The sequence below is a fragment of the Phacochoerus africanus genome, chromosome 15 (genome assembly GCF_016906955.1).
Source record: "Phacochoerus africanus isolate WHEZ1 chromosome 15, ROS_Pafr_v1, whole genome shotgun sequence".
In the NCBI taxonomy this organism is placed as follows: Eukaryota; Metazoa; Chordata; class Mammalia; order Artiodactyla; family Suidae; genus Phacochoerus; species Phacochoerus africanus.
The window spans coordinates 7,809,944-7,829,323 of record NC_062558.1 but is presented as its reverse complement, the minus strand read 5'-3'; the positions used below and the strand labels follow the sequence as shown (position 1 = coordinate 7,829,323).

The 19,380-nt window shown below is 51.1% G+C and overlaps 1 protein-coding gene across 1 annotated transcript in view; it reads right to left on the bottom strand.

Annotated features, from left to right (window-relative positions):
- The window catches only part of SLC25A37 (solute carrier family 25 member 37), a 44,509-nt gene extending 27,206 nt beyond the window's left edge, over nucleotides 1–17,303 (bottom strand). The window contains exon 1 of the mRNA XM_047759895.1: nucleotides 16,953–17,303. Coding sequence (XP_047615851.1) covers nucleotides 16,953–17,162 — 210 coding nt within the window. The 5' untranslated portion in view covers nucleotides 17,163–17,303. The remainder of the gene's footprint in view (nucleotides 1–16,952) is intronic.
- Between the last annotated feature and the right edge of the window lie 2,077 nt (nucleotides 17,304–19,380).

Here is a 19,380-nt window from a genome sequence, read left to right as displayed (position 1 = left end):
GCTCATTCTACCAAAACGTTCTGCCTACTGATAAACAATGAGCTGCTAGGGGAGCAGAGGAGAGTTCTTGTCTTCAAGGAGGTTAGAGTCTAGAAGGGGAGCGGAAGAGCAAACCAAACAAAGAATTACAGGAGCTCCCACTGAGGCTCAGCAGGTTAAGAACTGGACTAGTAACCATGAAGATGCGGTGGTGGTTTTTTTTTTTTTATTTCAAATGATGTTTATTTTTTCCATTTTAGCTGGATTACAGGGTTCTGTCAATTTTCTACTGTACAGCAAGGTGACCCCGTTGCCTTTGGAATGGATAAGCCATAAGATCCTGCTGCATAGCACCGGGAACTATATCTAGTCACTTATGAAGATGTGGGTTTGATCCCTGGCCTTGCTCAGTGGATTAAGGATCTGGTGTTGCAGCAAGCAGTGGTGCAGGACACAGATGCGGTTTGGATCCGGTGTTGAAATGGCTGTGGTATAAGCTGGCAGATGCAGCTCCAATTCAACCCCTAGCCCAGGAACTTCCATATGCCACAGATGTGGCCACAAACTCTAAATGTCCTGAAGTGAAGGTGAAGGTGCTATGACAGGGGGTGTTTGAGGTGGGGGGGAAGGGGTTAGATTTGGGGCAGGGCCCTGGATGTGACTTGGAAGCAGAGACCAGAAGCCTGGGGGAGGGAGTTCACGCAGGAGAAGTCTGGGAAAAGGGGGCCACCTGGGGGCCCAGGCAGTGGCCAGTGGGGTGTGAACAGAGGCCCTGGGGGAGGTGGTGTCACGGCAGCCGGGTGAGAACCAGAGGCACAGCACAGCCCATGCTGAGCCCAACAAACCGTGGCAGAGAGGGGGTCATTTCAGTCTGTTTGGTCCTGACCTCCTGCCTCAGATTCGTGAATGGAGGAGAAGGAAGGGGAGGAAGAAAGAGGAGAAGGTTTCTTACTGTGGAATCTGAAAGGGAGCACGAGCCACAGGAGGTGATGGGGTTCCCGTCACAGTGAGGCGAGTGGCTGCAGCACGTCTCCCAAGGTGAAGGGAAGTCCCCCTCACCCGGGGGCTCCCGCCAACACTCCCCCAAAATGCCCAGGCCATCTGGGCTCATCCCATCCCTGCTACTGGCAACACTGGGTGACCCTGGCTATGCCGTCTGACCCCTTGATGACTCAGCTTCCTGGTAGTGAGCTCGTAAAAGGTCCCCGGCAGGAAGGAGTCACAGAGCTATAAACAGAGGCTTCCAGAAGCAACTGCTATACGGCTCCCCTTGATTCCAGGGTGGGGCTGTGGCCATTCAGCATTTCTGGAATTGTCTGAATGAATGGTTTGTAGTCTGTAAATGTTGCAGTTGGAGGTTTTAAGTAAATTACATAAATATAATTTCTCAGCAGGTACTCTGCGATAAGGGGCTCCAAATGGTATGTGGGCATCTAGCCCCTCTCATCCTTAGCCCCCCAGTGGAATTACAGGGTGGAATTACTAGCTTCCACCTTTTTTTTTTTTTTTTGGCTTTTTAGGGCCGCACTCTGTCATGTTTAATTTCCCAGGTTGGAGCTGCAGCGGCCAGCCTACGCCAAAGCCATAGCTATGCCAGATCTGAGCTGCATCTGCAACCTACACCACAGCTTGTGGCAATGCCAGATCCTTAACCCACTGAGCAAGGCCAGGGATCGAACCCGCAACCTCACAGACATTATGTCCGGCTCTTAACCTGCTGAGCCGCAACGGCAAACTCCCCCAGCTTCCACCTTAAAGATGAAGTGCTTATAAGTCTACACTTTATATTCCAAAACAAAGACAGTGCCCAAAGGTCTATCGCCCTTGCGAATAAGGAGTGGAAATTTTAGAACTGGAAGCCTCTTAAGAGACCAGGTAGTTGTAGTTCCATCTTGTCATTTTACAGATGAGGAAAAGTGAAATTCGGAGACTCCAAGTGTTTTCCCAGAGCCCTTCAAGTTGGCGGGCTTCTGGTCATCTTAAGCAAATTACAAGTCACCCTAACATGCAAATATAAACATTGTGTGTGTGTGTCCCAGAGGAAGGCTCCATTTTGCAGTGCTTCTCCTCATTTCATTCCCTGCCCTCCACGCTCAAGTTCAGGGTTGACAAAGGTTCTCCCTGTCCCTTAAACTCCGCCTGCTCAGGGAGGATCAGAAATCTGTTTCCAATTTAAAGCAACTTCTAGCAAAAACCCAGCTTTGTAGTTAACTTTCGTTTTTTAGGGACTGAAAGAGAATTTCAGAAACCTTGTTCCTATCTGATGATCAGAAACTACGAAAGATTCTTGGAAGAGATATTCGAGGGAAAGTTAAAAAGAGAATTCTGACCCAGGAATCGTCACCAGCCGGCCCACTCTCAGAAGCCTCTAGAGGGAACAGCCCTAATTCCCAGGATAAATGGAACCATCAAAAATCCACACCATACAGACACCCCTGGGACAAACTGCAGTGTCAACTCCTTCCTCCTCCTTCTGAAACTTGAAAGACTTTTAGGGGGACAAAGACAGAGCTAGAAGTCACTCTGAACGTGTCAGCGTATTCCTTATTGTTATTCTATTGTTTTCACAATGGTAAGTCATCTCTGAGGCTGATATTCTGGATGCTCCGAGGACTAACTGTAAATCTTTAGTCCTTGTTGAAATAAGTTCATTTAACGCCTTACGCTTCCTGGCCAGCATAAATTCATGTTCATTAATCCAGTGATTGTCTATACGAAGCCAAGATTCAAGGAAAAACCATTTTTAAGCACAATTACCCTGCAAGAGAGTGCTCCCATCTTTCACCCGTTCAGCTTTTAACCCTTTCACTGGGAACTCTTATCTCAACAGCACTCACTATGGCGTAACTTCAACCAGATCAAATCTTGGCTTCTCTCCCAACTGTTTCTTTGGGGAACAGCTCAGCATTGTCTAAAGACACTGAAAAAGGCCCACACATGTCCTCCTTCAAAACACCCAGCAAACTGACTCAGTACCAAAGATGTCCTGTGCCTGGGGAATCCGCAGACACAGAAAGAGAGGGCTGGCCTTGGGGTCAGCCAGTTCTTGCCCGTGTCACCCAACTGGCCTTTTGGAGAAAACCAAACTCAGCTTTTTGAAGCTGCAAGATCCAGGAGCTTCTGTCTGAACCTGGACTAATATAGGCACCAGGAGGAAAATCCCCAAAAGCCCAGTTTCCGGCCTTTATCAGAATCACTGAGGGTTAACGCACAAGCCTGGGAACTGTACCCTCGGCTTATATAGGAGGATCCACGGGAAAGAAAAGGGCTCAAAGGAAACAGCAGGAAAAACATGTCCAGTTATTCAGCAGCCTTTATTTATTTATTTTGGTCTTTTTAGGGCTGCACCTGCAGCATATGGAGGTTCCCAGGCTAGGGGTCCAATCGGAGCTGAAGCTGCCGGCCTTAACCCATGGAGCAAAGTCAGGGATCGAACCTGCATCTTCTTGGATGCTAGTCGGGTTCGCTAACCACTGAGCCATGATGGGCACTCCTTAGTGGCCTTTAAAAAGTGACAAGGAATGAGACAGGAACCTGAGTGTCGAGCACAGGTCCCTGCATCGGGCTCCAGATCAACCCTGTCCTTTGGAAAGCACAGTGGTTTGTCATGTCTCCCTACACACTGTGACCTAGGCTGGTAAAGGTCACTCTGGCAAACCTCAAACCTGGACAAGTCACATGACGGCATTTAATTTTTAGCTACTTACTTGGCTGCTGTTCCAGCAGGCATTTGCCACTCTAGCTGCCCATCAATTATGAGCCAATTAAGAGCAGAAATGCCTTCTTTGACATGACAGCTTCCCTCCCTCCCTTGTATGTTCACCCTCCTCTGGGCTTCAGCTCTGCAGGGAAAGTCCCCACCCAGGGAGGAGGCTCAGCTACCCTAGAAGCCACCAGGCGGTCACTTGGCGGACAAACAGGGAATGAAAGTGTCAGCACACGAGGGGGCAGAAAAGAAGAAATTTCAGAATGGGGGCGCAGGTCCCACCTGGAGGCCCCAGTGTGACCCCAAACCACAAAAACTCTCTCAGCTGATTCTGTGGTCAGAAGGCTCAGAGAAGGACCCCAAAATGAGCATATCAGGGGAGGGTAGAGGTGTCTGACAATGGCTGGGCACCTTGGGGACAGGCCGCGACATTCTAGGGGACAGAATCATTCAGCTCTGTTCTAACATCTCCATCTCCTTCAGCCTGGATATTATAATAATATTGGGGTATTATTTCTTCAAGGGGCCCTTTCCTGACCTCTCCCAAAGAGGTTCAGTTTCCATGAGGACAGGCTCATCACCCCTTCCAAGAAAGATTCCTCAATAGTTTTGTCCCTGGGGGACAGGGTTCTTCTGTGGGGAGAGACCTTGGACGTGTCAAGCCTCCCAGCCTCAGCGCCCCCCCACCCCCCTGTGCCTGGCACACGTGGTCATACCCATATGCTCCCACTCCTCAGTCATGCCATGAAATCCAGGAGATGAAGTTGCACTTTTTCAAATGCCTTTTAACCCTTTGCTCGGTAGACAGGGTTCTATGAATCAGGCTCCCATAAGCTGACATTTAGCAAAGAAGTGTGGAAACAGAGGCTAAGGAAAGAAACGGGCTTGGTTCTCTGGTCAATGACACACCTCAGGTTGGCCCTTCCACCCTCTCACTCAGGTACATGCACTGTTGTCTTCTTTCCTGTAGAAAGGCTTCCCTCCCATTTCTCAGCTCAGACGTCTCCGATCAGCTCATCAGCCAACTGCTTGCTCCTTTAATCCAGGCTGGAGACAGGGTCGAGACACTCATGGGGCAGCCTCTATTCCAGGGGAGCGGAGTAGCCCACTGCAAGGCAGAGGCAGTGCCCAGCGTATTCCCAGCAAGCCTGGCCAGCGAGCTTCCTGCAGCTACAAGCGCCCACCCTCCACCTTCCAGTGACTGCCAGGCCCAAGGCAAAGCAAGATGCCGGCAAGACCCTCCATGTCGGCAGCATGAGGAAAGGAGAATCGGGGACCCCAAGACAAAAGCATGTGTGTCCTGTTTCCTTCCCCCTCTTGCTTTTCTGTGTCAGTGGCCGTGAGCAACCAAGGCAGAGACAGGAGAGACCAAGCTGGGAAAGAGCATCGGCCAATAAAGAGACAGGCTGCAGGAGGATGAGCCACCTTCCCTAGTCCCCAGCCCCACCTGCCTGCCACTCAAAGAGGCAGACTCACCTGGAAAGTCCAAGTGATACTGTGAAACCTATAAAGTGATAACCTTGCGGAGATGAATGGGGCCCTCACGCCCTGAAGGTGGCCTTAATCACTGGCCTTCATCACAGAGGCCATACGCAGCCCCTCTCACGGCTGGTCCTGCATCATCAATTTTAAATGCATTTCTGAGCAGGCCGGGAGTGTAACTGGCTCTTCCTCATTAGCCAGCTCAAGAGATGGCAGCAGACGGCCACCTTGGTCTTTATCCAACAGATGGGAGACTCTGTGTAAGGAGAGAGGTTAAGTCCCCAAGGCCACGCAGCTGCGGCAAATCCTGCAGTGGCTGGAACCAGAGCCTGTATTTTCCATTCCAGTGAGCTAACCTTACCCCTTTAACAGGATCCCAGCTTGATAATAAATACCACAACCTAGCACCTGCGTAGAGCTTTATACTTTTTAAATGGTATAAAGGTTTGTTCACTGCAAACCTGGCTGTATATTCTTACCAGACGTATTAAGTAGACTTGAAAGGGAGGCCAAGACAGGCATTGTTGTTCTCCCTTATTTGAGAAAAGAAAACTGCAGCCCTGGAAGACCAAGGAACTATGACGTAGTGCTCTTTCCAAGAGGCCATTTCTAGGCTGTGTTCTGGAAAGGAATCCTCAGGCCAATCCAAATTCAGATTAGCATATTGAGTCCAACTTTGACTCACGGCTGAAATGAGAATGTGCCATAGCAGCTGCAGTTTGCTCCAGAGAGAGAAGCCAGACAGTACCAAAAATATCCTCTGGCAACAACCATTTGTCATCATCTCCTTACCCTACCTACTGGAGTAGTTGGCCAAGGAACTCCTACCTATACGTTAGAGCCCCAAGTCCCATGCCACATCTTGATTTCCTGCTGGCGCTCCCTTCTCTCCAGTTTCCCCCTCCCAAGAATGCAGCTAGGGCCCCATCATGTCCTCTCAGAACACTCAAGGGCTCTACTGTCACTAACATCTGAGTCTGCACCCAGCACCTCACTCACCTCCTCCCACCTGATTCCTTTCCTCGACTCTCCCCCTTCAGCTCTGATACAGCAGAAAGAGGCCGGAGTCCCAGGGCAGATTACTGTTCTGAAGTTCAACTTTCTCAGCTATGAAATGAGAAATTGCACATGCCTTTTCCCATCTTTAAAGGAGAGTTAATAGGACCGAATGACAGAAGAATATAGGTTGAAACAAAACAAAAATATCATCATATACAATTACAACAGCAACATACAAGCATAACCAGGCATTCAAGTAATAACACTTTCAGAAATAATAATAGGAGCTACTAATTTTATGTCAGTGCTTACCAGGTACCTGATACAATTCTTAACACTCTAGGTGTCGGTATATCATAAGTAATTCTCACAGCAACATGGTGTGGTGCATACTCTTTTATCCCCATTTCACAGATGAGAAGACTAAGGCACAGAGAGGTTTCAGGAACTTGTCCAGGTGCCAGCCCAGGCAGTCTAACCCCAGAGCCTGTGCTGTTAACCTGAACGGCTCTACTTAATCATTGAGCATATTGCTTCTGATATGATCTGTCATTAGCTGGGCATGTCAAGGTTTACAAAAGCCGCCCACAAACGTGATCCCTCCCACTTGAGCTTCTCAACAGTCCAGTCAAGTGGGAAGCCAATAATGTCAGTCTTGGCGACTAGTAATAATAGTCTATTAGACAAGGAGACACCAACCCAGAGAGATAACTGACCCAAGGTTTCAAAACGGCTTAACGGCAGGACTGGGACTTAAATTTGTGGGGCCTGCACCCTTTCTAGGGCATCAACACCAACAGAAGCCTGGTGCGTGCATGCACGCACACACACACGCGCGCGCGCGTGCACACACACACACACACACACACACACACCCTCCCCAGCCCCTGTCCATGGCAGCCTCTCGAACGGAACCTTTACGGCAGTGCCAGAGAACAAAGGCTGTCGTTACAATGAGAGATCCATCAGGGGCTTTTGCCACCAGACCTCAGGGTCTTTCCGAGTCTCTCGCAGGAGGTGCGGGATGCATCTGGAGGCTGGTGACCCCAGAGGACACCCTCTGAGTGACACAAAGCTGCAGTCCCCCATCCTGACCCACAGAGGCCAGACGTTTCCTAAACCTGTTATGCAACTCTTGCTTCAACCAAGCTTCTGCTGGGATTTCACTCTATTTCAACATGTTTTGTTTTCTCTTTGGAGAGAAAAGCACAAATGTGAAACCCTAACACCTCTTAGTGACCAGACAACGGCCCTTCCTGGCGGGCTGGGATTACCGGTAGGGTGGGGGAGAGGTTCTCAAAGACACCTTCTGTGAGCCAATTTCAGCTTCCAGAATGACTAACAACCACAGGGGTGAGGAATAGGAAGGGGTGGGGGGGAGCAGGGGCAGAGCAACTGAGGGCCACTGTCTTCAGCCTGGGAAGGAGCCAATTCAAGAGTACCCGGCAAAGATGCCCTGGGAACACGCCCCAGCCCTTCAACATGGCAGCCTGCGCCCTCCAGAGGCCACACACCCCATTCAAAAGTAAATAAGGAGCTGAGCCATTCTTCTCTTCAAAGGGAGCAGGTGCTGTCACCTAAGCTCAGGGTCTAATTATAGGGAGCTGCAGGCTCTGGGAAGAGGGGCCAGGACTTATTTTGGTTGCCTGGTCTAGGGAGGGCGCTCAGTAAGTGCGGAATGAATGAAGTGGGTGGCCAGATGAATTAATAGCCGCAGCGGGATGGAGTTGGGGCTTGTGGGTCCCTACCACCCAAAGAAGGGACAAACGAAAGGGCTGAGAAAGTCTGTCTGTAGCCAGGACATGTGAGGGATTCCAAACAATGTTAAACAAAACAAAATAAAAACCAGCACTTGTTTAACAGCAGGTTTTAAAGCAGCTCCCCCCCCCCACCACCACACACACATCACTTTGAAACAACTTCATTCATTCAACCAAGAGTCATAAAAAAACCTTTACATGTCTCTGGTGGGTAAGTCAGAGGGGAAGAGGGTCTGGGTGCCTGCAGCCCGCTGCTCGAGGTCCAGGTTTTATTCTGAAGACAACAGGGACAAGCGAGGGGAGGGCCAGGCAGGGAGACGCCACCAGATGTGAACTGAGACCATGGGCTGCCCCTCAGCCCCCTCCAACCTCTCACAGGCTCTGCTTCACCGTGGAGAACAGGCTACATTTTCCATTCCAACCAGCTAACCTTTTACCCTTTAACACGATCCCGGTTTGATAATAAATATCACAACCTGGCACCTAAAGAGAGCTTTATGCAGTTTAAGTGTTCACTACAAACCTGGCTACATTTTCTTCCAAGATGCAATATTTCACTCTGAAAGGTGGGCAGAGTGAGTACTGTTACTGTTCCCTATTAAAGGAAAAAAACTGCTGGAGGGCTGAGGTGGGAGTGAGCAGGACCAGCTAGGAAGGATTTGCAGGAATTCATTCAACAAATACATCTACTGTGTGCTGGGTACGGTTTCTGGCAATGGGAACACACCAGAGAACAAAAAAGAAAAAACTCTTGCCCACTGGGAGCTGACATTCAAATGAGGGGAAACAGACCATGAACAATGTAAATTTTATATTTACACACACACACACCCCGGGTTGGCCAAAAAAGAAAAAAAATATTTTTTATCTTATATATACTATATATTATATATTATTTTATGTAATATGTATAATAATATATATTACACACACACACACACACACACTTTTTTTCTTTTTGGGCCAACCTGGGGCATATGGAGTTCCCAGGTCAGGGGATCAGATCTGAACTGCAGTTGTGACCTACACCACAGCTGCAGTAATGCCAGATCCTTTAACTCACCGTGCTGGGCTGGGGATTGAACCTGCGTCCTGGCACTGCAGAGATACCACCTATCCCACTGTGCCACAGCAGGAACTCCAATGCAAATAATATTACAAATATGAAAATACAAAATGATATAAACAATAACATAAGTTAATGGTATTATGTGTTATAAAGTAACACACGCTATAGAAAAAAAGCAGGGCCAGGCAACCAGAAAGTGTGGGAGGAGGAGGGGAAGGAAGGGTTTAGTCAATTGTGACTAAGTATCAGAGAGGCCAGCCACTGAGGCAGCAGCTAAGTCCCTTGAACCAAGGCAGCGGCAGTGGGAGGGAAAAGAAAACATATTCAAGAGGTATCACAGATGCAGAAGTGAACAGGTCATGGAAGCATATGGGGGGGGGTGGGTAAGGCAGGAGAAATTTCTTGAGGGAGGGAGCCAAGCCCAAAGGGCAGGCCAGGAGGCGAGGAGGGCAGGACGTGAGTGGACATGTCTTCAAGGCAGCCAGCTCCCCAGCTCCCAGGGAGACTAGACCGGAGACACAGATGTGCAACCTGCAAGTTCTCAGGACCCAGGCAGAAATGGAGATGTGTCCCCGAGGGAGAAAAGAGGGTGGAGGCAGAATTCTGAGGAAGATCAGGAGGTCACCCGTCATCAGAGGCCAGGAAACCCATGGCTGAATGTATGAGCCAGGAGATCACTAGCAGCCTCATGGGGTTTCAGCGGGGTGGGGGCACAAAAGCCAGAGGCCTGTGGTGGGACAAGGGGAGCAGGTAGAGACAGACCAACCATCGCTTCCTAGCATCTGTTAAGGAAGAAAAAACTCTCGGGGCATGTGGGGTCAAGGTGAGCAGCCTGGGGTTTGTTTGTTATTTAAGATGGGACAAGTGTGGACACATAAATGCTTTTAAGAAGGAACCAATGGCGGGGAGGAGGCTAAAGATACTAGAACTGGGTTACTCATGAGACAGATGACCAAAATAACTAGCACCATGACCTTTATTGAGAACACAGGTTTCAGACTCTGCAGCAAGAGCTTTACATACGCCACGTCACTTCATTTCTTCAGCAACCCAATAAGCTGGGTCTTGGGATTATCATCCCCACTCTGTAGACAAGGAAACCAAGCTTAGAGAAGTCAGGTAAGGTGGGCCAGGTGTAGAGCCAGGATTCAAACCCTGGGTGGTGCCTACACATCACCCCTCCCTGCTCTGCTGACTCCCCCTAGAGGAAGGAAGGACCCTCTTACCTTATGGTAGGAGGGTGGGCAAGGGGCAGAAGGCTAGTTGGAAGGACAGTCACAGGAGGATATTTTGAGGGGGGGCCTGGTTCCTCTATGAACAGGGAGCAAGATGTTCCACTGAGGCTGAAAAAAGTGGAGGAGTTGGGGGGGGGGGAGTCTAAGGAGCGAGATAGTCTGAGCAGCTGTTGAAGAGGATGGAAGCAGAGCGACCAGAGGCCAGGGGAGGACAGGCTGGGGCCCCAGAGGCCTGGCACACAGGGTACCGGTGGAGGCAACATGAGGGCCTCTCCTGAAGGGCTCCGCTATCCAGCGGGCCACCGGGTTGTTGGGGATCAGGTGTGGGCGGGCCCGTGTTCGAGGAACCAAAGGCAGGAAACATCGGGCCTCGGAGTGGTTGCACTGATGGGCGGGCCGTGGGGTCCAGGCTAGATGAGGAAGCCAGGGATGGGCTGAGAGGAGAGCGCGAAGAGGCCCATGATCTAGCACACTGTGACCGTGAGAAAGCTGTGGCCAGGCTATGAGATGTCTGCTTTCAGGGGCAAAAACATTTTGGGTTAGAACGAGGCCCTGAGGAGGTAAAGGCCAAAAGGGGGAAAGAATGGAGGGATCTTGGTGTTGGTCGGGCAGTGACCAAGTGGGGACGTTCTCAGGATGATGGTGGGATTCGTGGTGGAGGAGCCGTCTGTGAGCCAGACTCCAAAGTCCAGAGAAGGAGGGAAAGTGCCTGGATCACGGTGCCAATGACAGCGATGGTGCACAGGCACGTTCACACCTAGAGGACACTCACAGCCGGCTCTGGTAAGGGCTATGAGCTCTTAACCCTCAGCCACGTGAGGCATCAGCACCATCTTTTCCCTTTTTGACAGATGGGGAAACTGGGCAGAGGCGAAGAACCTCGCCCCAGGTCACACCCCAGCTGGAAGCAGGACCCAGTCCACGAAGCCAGGCTCAAGGGACCCTGCCTCCATCCATCCCGCCATCCGGGTGGGGTCTGGGGTGAGTGAGGACAGAGAGAGAAGTGGGACGGACGCTGGTGAAAGTGGATGGTCAGAGCCTCGAAGGCGGAGGAGAGGTGGATAAGAGGGTGGGCGAGTAACAGCGAAAGGACAGAGGCTCCAAGGTGCCTGGATGGAGCCAATGGGAACCACTGAGAGGCCTCAGGGATGTGGGGACCTCAAGAGAAGAGCTAGATTTCTATCTGCACAGGGAGGCTCAAGGAAAGGGGCCTGTTACAAGGAACTTCCACAGGCTATGAGGAAAAAAGAAGGAAAAATGGAAGCAATGGAAAGTTGGTTGGGGAGAGAGAAAGCAGGAAGAAAATTAGTGTCTGCATGTCACAGATAAGGAAACTAAAACTAGGAAAAGCTGTGTCTCGCCCAACCAGTAAGTCAGTCACTGAGATCTAAAATGCCCCAAGAAAGTTCCCTGAGGGTGAGAAGTCGCAGCTCAGCTGAAGCGTGAGAGCAGGTCTGCAGTTAAAGAGAGTGATCAGATACAAACCTCCTGTGAGAAATGGTGGCAGTGACCATTCCAGGTGGACGCCGGGAGGTGGACAGGCTTTGGGAGAAGTAGAACTCCCAATAAAGATCAAAAACAAAAAGAAACCCTCTGAGAAGGAAAGGTTGGGTACCAGGGGAGATATGAAAAGAGCCAGGAAGTTCTGGGGTTCCAGAGGGACTGCCAAAGGCTTCCTTGAACACAAGCAAGCCAGTTTATCCAGTGCTTCAGGGAAAGGCAGCCCTTCCAAAGCCAGCAGGGGTCCAGAACCCAAGCCTGTAAAAAAAAGGAAAGTGGGACTCAAGTCCTGAGATTGGCCACCGCGCCAAAGAGCAATGGGACAAAAGCCTTCGTTAATGAGAGGAGCACTGGTGGCTTAAACGTGCCCAGCAGAAACCAGGAAACTTATGGGAAGCCTACTCCACAGGGCAACGCCTTCCCTTGCACGTGACACGCCCCCCCCCTCCATGTGCACACCCCTGCACATTCAACAATGTAACTAGATCCCCCAATTAGCCTCCAGCGCCTCTCCCTATGGTACTGAAGAGCTGAGACCGCCTCCACTGCTGCCCACTATAATCGGAGGGGGCTCCCCTCCAAGCCCTCTGCCCTGGCCTCACCCTCCCCCATTTCCGGGCAAAGGGGGCCCCCTGGGCAGGGAGGAAAGTGGCCACAAGGGGGCCAAGTGCTGATTCTGGGACGGCCTGAGCTCTCCACCCCTATTCCTGTGGTGCAGACCTGACCCCGGCATCATCACAGGGCCTGGGTTTTCATGAAACAAATAGCACAGAAGTTCAAGGGGCCTCCTCTTTGGACTCCATGCCACTCCGAAATCCACCTTCCAGAAAAGCACCTCCCACTGAAGGAGGACAGAAAGGAAGGGAGGGGCGGGATCCGAAGGAGACAGAAAAAAAATTCACTAATGTTGTTGCAAGAACGAGAGCAATTTGGGATTTTACGCCCTTTTGAAGCGGAATGGCATCTACTGGACCGCACTTGGTTTCAAAAGCACTGGAGTGAGTGGGAGGGGATGCTGGCAGCTGCCTTTCCCCTGGAGGACCCTAGCAGTCAGCCTGCACTGCTGGGACCAGGACAGCAGACTCAGATGTGGAGGAATGCTGAGCTGCCTGGCACCTGCACGGCTTGCTGCTGCTGCTGCTGCTGCTGCTGCTGCTCCAAGCTCAGCCGGGCCAGTGACGAAAACCCCTGAAGCCAGGCGACGCTTCCAACTGGCTCGGCACCCACCAGCTCCTCGAGAGAAGGCTGAGCCTGAACCCACTGGGCTGCTGTCAGAGCCCTGCCATCTGGCTGCACCCAGGCTGGGAAGGAGGGCTCCCCCCACCCCCACCCCCGCAAAACTAAGGACAGCGTTTCCCTGACAAGCAAAGCAAGAGAAGAGCTGTGAACGGGTCAGCGGAAGTTCCCTCGCTTCAAATCTTTCCTGTTTCCTTCTGCCCCTGCTTTCACCACCGAGGGACTCAGCATGGTTGAGGAGCGGTGTGCCTAATCTGGTTGGAATTTCCTCCTCCACCCACCTGGCATTCTCCCCGAAGTCCTGAGTGCTCCCGACCAGGGGCTCTCACATCCACCAGCTCTTGCTGGTCTAGGCGACCACGCCAGTGGCAGCTCTGGTGCACCAGGAAGAGGCTCACGGCAGAGCTGCTGCAAAGCCCCAGTTGGAAAGGAACAAGTCGTGGCTCCCCTTCGGTGAAAGCCCTGCAGAGCCCTCTTGCTCCCTAGCTGGGTACCCCTGCTGGGTCCCAGCGGCCTGGCCCTTCACAGATGAGTAAACACTCAAATGCCACCACCGTGGGGCTAAGGGAGAGAGGAAGACACAGGAAGGAGGAGAGAAATTGCCAAAAAGTCTTCCAAATACCCACTTAATCACAGGCTGTTGACTGCTGGAGCTCGAGAGGCATTAGCGATTATTAGGTTCAGTGTTTTTCAGACTTTTTTGGCCATAACCTTCAGCCAGAAGTGCATTTTACACAGTCACTCAGGGAATACGCATACACAAAACCCACAAAGACGTTCATGGAGCAGTATGGCTGGTTCCTTGATGCATGCCATGCGTGCCTGTGTTTTGTATTCTCATTAATCTGGATTTTTAAAATTTTGTTCCCAGAGTTCCCACTGTGGCTCAGCAGAAACAAACCGGACTAATATCCACAAGGACATGGGTTCGATCCCTGGCTCCACTCAGTGGGTTAAGGATCTGGTGTTGTCATGAGCCGTGATGTAGGTTGCAAACTCAGCTTGGATCTGGCGTTGCTGTGGCATAGGCTGGCAGCTGCAGCTCTGATTCAGCCCCTAGCCTGGGAACCTCCACATGTCGCAGATGCAGACCTAAAAAAAAAAAAAAAAAAGTTGCTCCCACCAAGTCACCATCCACACTTTGAAAAACACAAATCATTGAGATGATATGGGGGGAGGGGACTTCATGGGAGCATGTATTTAATAGGACGATTTGAAAGATTAGCAAGGCTGGCTTTCTGCACTTGTGACTCAACCTAGCAGGCTCACTGGCCTCAGAACTAAAAGCAACCAGCTCTGAGCATCAGAGTCTATACCACGTAGCATAGAAAAACTGGAAAAAACAGGTCCATCCAACACTCTCCCTGAACTTTACAAAATGAAGGTTAAAAATGTGTGCCTCATAAAATCAAAGAAACTTTTTTTTTCCTGCTGAGGTATGACTTACATTGATTCAGCTTTAGGTGTAATAATTATTGAAATTTCAAATAACATAAAAGAGGACAATGAGTGTTCTGTGTTTGCAGAAAAAGGGACAGGTTAAAAATGGGAAATACAGAACTGGTCAACAGCCCATTTTACTAGTGACAAAACTACGGCACAGAACAGTGCCCAAGGCATGTGCAAGTCAGGGGCAGGGCTTGAACCCTAGCCCAGAGCTCTTGACTCAATTACGCACAGTCTCCATCATCCCAAATACTTAAGAACAGAGCGAGCATCTCCCCAAGTGGAGCACTGCCATGACTGAAGCATGGATGGTCCCTGACGTCTCACGTTGGGCACAGACAACTGTGCTGGTCTTGGCACACCTTGGCTCTCTGCTGCAGCTTCCCTGGGGTCGCGCTGTAAGGTTCATGCCACTCAACTCTCTCTATGCCTTTTATCTCAGATGCCAAATGACAAGAGTAATCCAGAAACCGGTAGCAAAAAAAAAAAAAAAAGTGAGAGAGAGAGAGGTGCTTTAAAACCAAACCTGCATGCTCAAACCCAAAAGACTCCCTAAAGTCATCAGGGCCAGATTTAGAATCCCAGAACCTAGAAGACCTTATTGACCAGCGCACCCAAGCCTTTATTTTACAGCCAAGCCCCAGAGAATGACTTGCCTAGCACAGCCTGTTCCTTCTACCACCCACCACGTTAACCTGTTCGCAGGTGAGAACTGTTATGAAAGTAATACTAAGTACACAGTGACGTCTGAATGAAAACATACCCATATCGGCAGGGCAGAAGGAGGGGCAGGAAGGAAACTAAATACAGATCGCATAATCTAGAGAGTGATGAGGAGCTCAAAAGCAACTATTCCTAATCCTAAAGCTAAGCTAAAATGATGCCCTGAGCTAAACTCACAGCAGAGGCCCAGGGCCTCAGAAGTGATTTAATTCCTTGATGGAACATTCACCTCTGTGAGCCAGTGGGTCTGGTGCCTGCTCACATAGCATCTCCCTGCTTCCAACTTTCCCACACTCTGTCCAAGGCACTTGAGACAACAGCCTCAAATATGGGGAGTTTTCTTAAATGTGAGGGATTCTTTGCTATACAAACACCACCTGGTATCTGGCCAGGATCTTTCCTGGAGCAGCTTCGAAAACCAAAGAGACAAGATCTCCCCATGGCCTCCATAACCCTGGCAGGCAAGGATCATTCCTTTAATTCCCCCCCGAGACACCAGAGGGACAGAAGGTGTGATGGCTCAGGCCCAGTCTTAACCTGGGCCTCACCTGACTGAGGACATCCATGGTTTTTCTTGGGACCAGTGTCTGTCCAGCCACTGACTCACAACTCTGAGAACTGCCCAGGGAGGGGAAAACCATCTGAGTTAGACATTCTAGCCTTCACGCTGCTTCTGTGGAGCCAGCATGAGCAACAAGATACAGATGCTAGTTGCGGAGCTCTGTGGGCCCTGCCATTCAATGTCCCTGCCACCCTTTTAGAGAGCCCCCAAATCTCCCAAAGCACAGTGGGGCTGGAGTCAAAGGATTCAGGTGGAAAATGAGCCAGAGCAGGCTAATTTGTTCACCTCTCTGTGCCTGGGTTTCTTCCTCTGTTAATTCCCAGGGCTGCTCTATGAATTAGATGAGTTAAGCCTACAAAAGTGCAATGTATCAATCCTGGAATTACTTTCCTGCAGTACCCTATCCCCTAGCCATTCGGTGTCCTGAACAGGCTGACAGAGGGCAGCTCAGGCAAAATCGGCCTGGCTAAAGCTGCCTCCTTAAGGAAATGCATTTAAAACTACCCGGGAAGAGCGGGACAAACAGAACGCCTTATTACACAAGACCCTAAGAAGGGCTATTATAGCACACGCTCTCCCAGCCTCCCCGACTCCCTGTAACAAAAAGAGATGGCAAATGTCACTGCACGTCTTACGCTTCTACTGCTGGAGTGCGTGCGGCCGGGCCGGGGCCACGTTTCTCGGAGCGAGAGCGGTTAGCGCTCCCGGCGGCGAGTCCCCCGGGGACGGCGCACGTGTGGGCAGCCTCAACCACCGGCACGGGTTGGCAGACGCCACTCGCCACGGCTCGGACACCAGGCGAGCCAGCGGGAGCCGCGACGAGCCGGAATCGCAAACCGTCGGATCGCGTGGCCAGACACGGTCAGACTGTGCAGAGCTGCACCGGCCGCCTCCCTCGGGAACCCCGCCTCCGCCACAGCGGCCAGCGGCGCTAGCCACTTCTCCTCGCCGGCCGCAGCCAGCCGGGCCGTGAACGCGGGCCAGTGCCTGAGCCGGACGCAGGCTGGGGCACCCTCGTGGGCTCGGGGGTGCCCCAGGGCCCAGGCGCGCAGCGGAAGGAGAGGCGCGGCGCGTTCTTCGGCGCCCCGGCTGCGCGCGCCAGCTCCCGGCGAGACGCGGGGTGCCACTGCTCCAGGGAGAGCGCAGTTTCGGGGAGCTACCCCCAGGCAGCTCCAGCGCGGGATGCAAATGCAAACGCAAGCGAGTGCGCTCTCCTCTCTTCTCGCTCCGTCCCTAAAGTCCCCTAGCGCCTCACCTTCACTGAGTCTACTGGGTACATGACCGAGTGCTCCAGGATCCCGGCCATCGCTCCGGCTGTCATGTGGGTGGATAAGGAGGCGCTGGTCGGCAGGTTCTCGTAGTCCTCCGACCCGGCGTCCTTGCAGCCGCCGCCGCCATCTCGGCTGTCCCCATCCATCCTGCGCCCCCCAGCCTGGCTCCCTACGCCGCCGCAGCGTAGCTCCATCCGCCGGCTCCGCGGGGCGCGGGAGGCTGCAAGAGGCAGGCGGGGAGGGGGAGGGGGCGAAAAACTTCACTTCTTTAAAGTGGGAACCACCTCCCCGGTGCTGCGGCGCCTGACGCCATGGCGGGCTGGGGTGGAGCAGAGGGGCCCCAATCACTGGAAAAGAAAAGGCCAGCCGCTGCCTCGCCATTGGTGTGCGGGAAAGGGGGGACCCGCCTCCCAGTGTGACGTCACTGTCCAGTGCAAATTTCCAAGCAACCGGACGGGGGCGAGAGACGTTGGGGGTGTCCCGGAAAGTTGTCTTACCTCCTAGTGAGGTGGTGCTGCCAGGCTTGGGACAGGCAGGGGGGTCAGTCACTGGGGTGGGTCAGCCTGGCCGCAGGGGGCAAATGCTTAAGGCTGAAGGGAGATCTGGAACAGTGGTCATTCTGCCCTTAGAGCCTGGGATTTTGCAAACAGTATTACTTAGAAAGCTTTGGCATTCCTCAGGCCTGGAGTGGGGGGAAGTTATTGCGAATATTCTCAATGGAACAGTTATGGTGACTGCGGGGGAGGGGGGGCACGTGGGGGTGGAGTAGAGTTCTAGAATTGAGGACCCACTGCATGATATGAGTGCTGCATTTCCTTTTGTGCAACAAGAGGACATGTGCCTTGGAGAGAAGAAGCTAAAAACTCAAGGTTCTGCACCAGGATGCTTTAACTGGGGAGAACAGCCATTTAGTCAAAGTCTTTTCTTTCACGGAAAACACAAAGTAGAGTAAAATTTTCTCCTCATCACATTCTCACAAAAGGGCTAAATTCACCCTGCCCTGGGCTAGTGAAGACAAGTAGTCACCAGGATGGAGCCCTTCTGTGTAGGCACCTTCAGCTCACTTTTCTGAGGCTGAAAGAGCTTTAGAGGCCCAGTCTCACAGTAGGGAGCAAAGTAGCCGAAAGAGTAAATCTTACAGTCTTGTGTCTGCCTGGCTTGAAAGGCTCTGGTCTCCTAGTTGTTAAACTAATTGCAAGCTGTCTTCTCAAAGTGTAACCCAGGGTACTTTATTTTAACCTAAATAATACTGTCTTATTTCATCTGGGGATGGAGGAGAGATCAAAAAGTAGAGGAGTAACCTATTTATCTAGGGCTCCATGGAAGCATGGCATCTGCACATCAAACTGTGCACATTCTGTGCCCTGAGGCATGGCTCTAGCTGATCAACTTTTACTGCCCGTTATCTAGAGAAGCCTTCTGGTCAGGAAAGCTGTGCCTTGAGATAATGAAAGGGTGGGGAAGGGGACCTTAAATGTGCTGCACCCCTCTTTGGCCTCACCCTGGGCCCAAGATTCAGGTCACAACATGTTGCAAGACATGTTTCCTTGAAAACTCCATCTTGTCCTTCTTTACTTTATCCCATCTTCTTGTCTTACTTTATCCCATCTTCCTGCTTTGAAAAACAGTCACAGTGCTGGTAAATGAGTTAAGTTTAAGAGCAAAGACCTAAAGGCATAAGTGACTTAAGCCTAAGAACTGTTAGGTGCCTAGAGGTCAGAGTAAGAGCTTAACCCTTTACCACCTAAGTGGCTTTTTAAATAGTAAAAGAACTTATATATAATAAACAAACCCTGTATCATCCACCCATAGCCCCTTCTCACTTGATCTCACAATAAAAGCAGTGTGGTTTCTTGAGGCAGAGCGCTCTTGGTCCCTGAGACCTTGAGTTCCCCGGCTCCCACCTTTACCTAAGATAAATGTCTCTGTGTCTTGTTTTATGTTAACTATTTTTCCTTAAGTTCCACAGCACCCGTTCTTCAGCCCCATCCTGCTGAGCTGGCCCCAGCAACAACAACCCAGGAAGCTCTCAGGGATTTAAGGTTCAGTGATGTGAGCAATGTCAATAGAGGCTTCAAGGCCAAGGGCACCATCTCCCCGTTTTTGGTAGCTGCCAATAGTTCCTCCCAAGATGGGCTAGGTAAAAACAAGCTCTGTATTTGGTGATTGCTGGAGAAAAATTTCCCTGTTCTTACCAAAAGTGGTTTTTCAAGCAAGGTTGGTCAACACCTGTTGATACTCTATAAAAATGGACACCCTTTAACCAGTACATATTAACCCATTTTCCCACTTCAGAGAATGTGACACAAGAGTCTAAGATATGCATAACACTCTTCAAAGCATTATTTACAGTAATGAATAACGGAAAACAACCAAAATGTTCAACTGGAGAGGAATGGCTAATTAAATGAT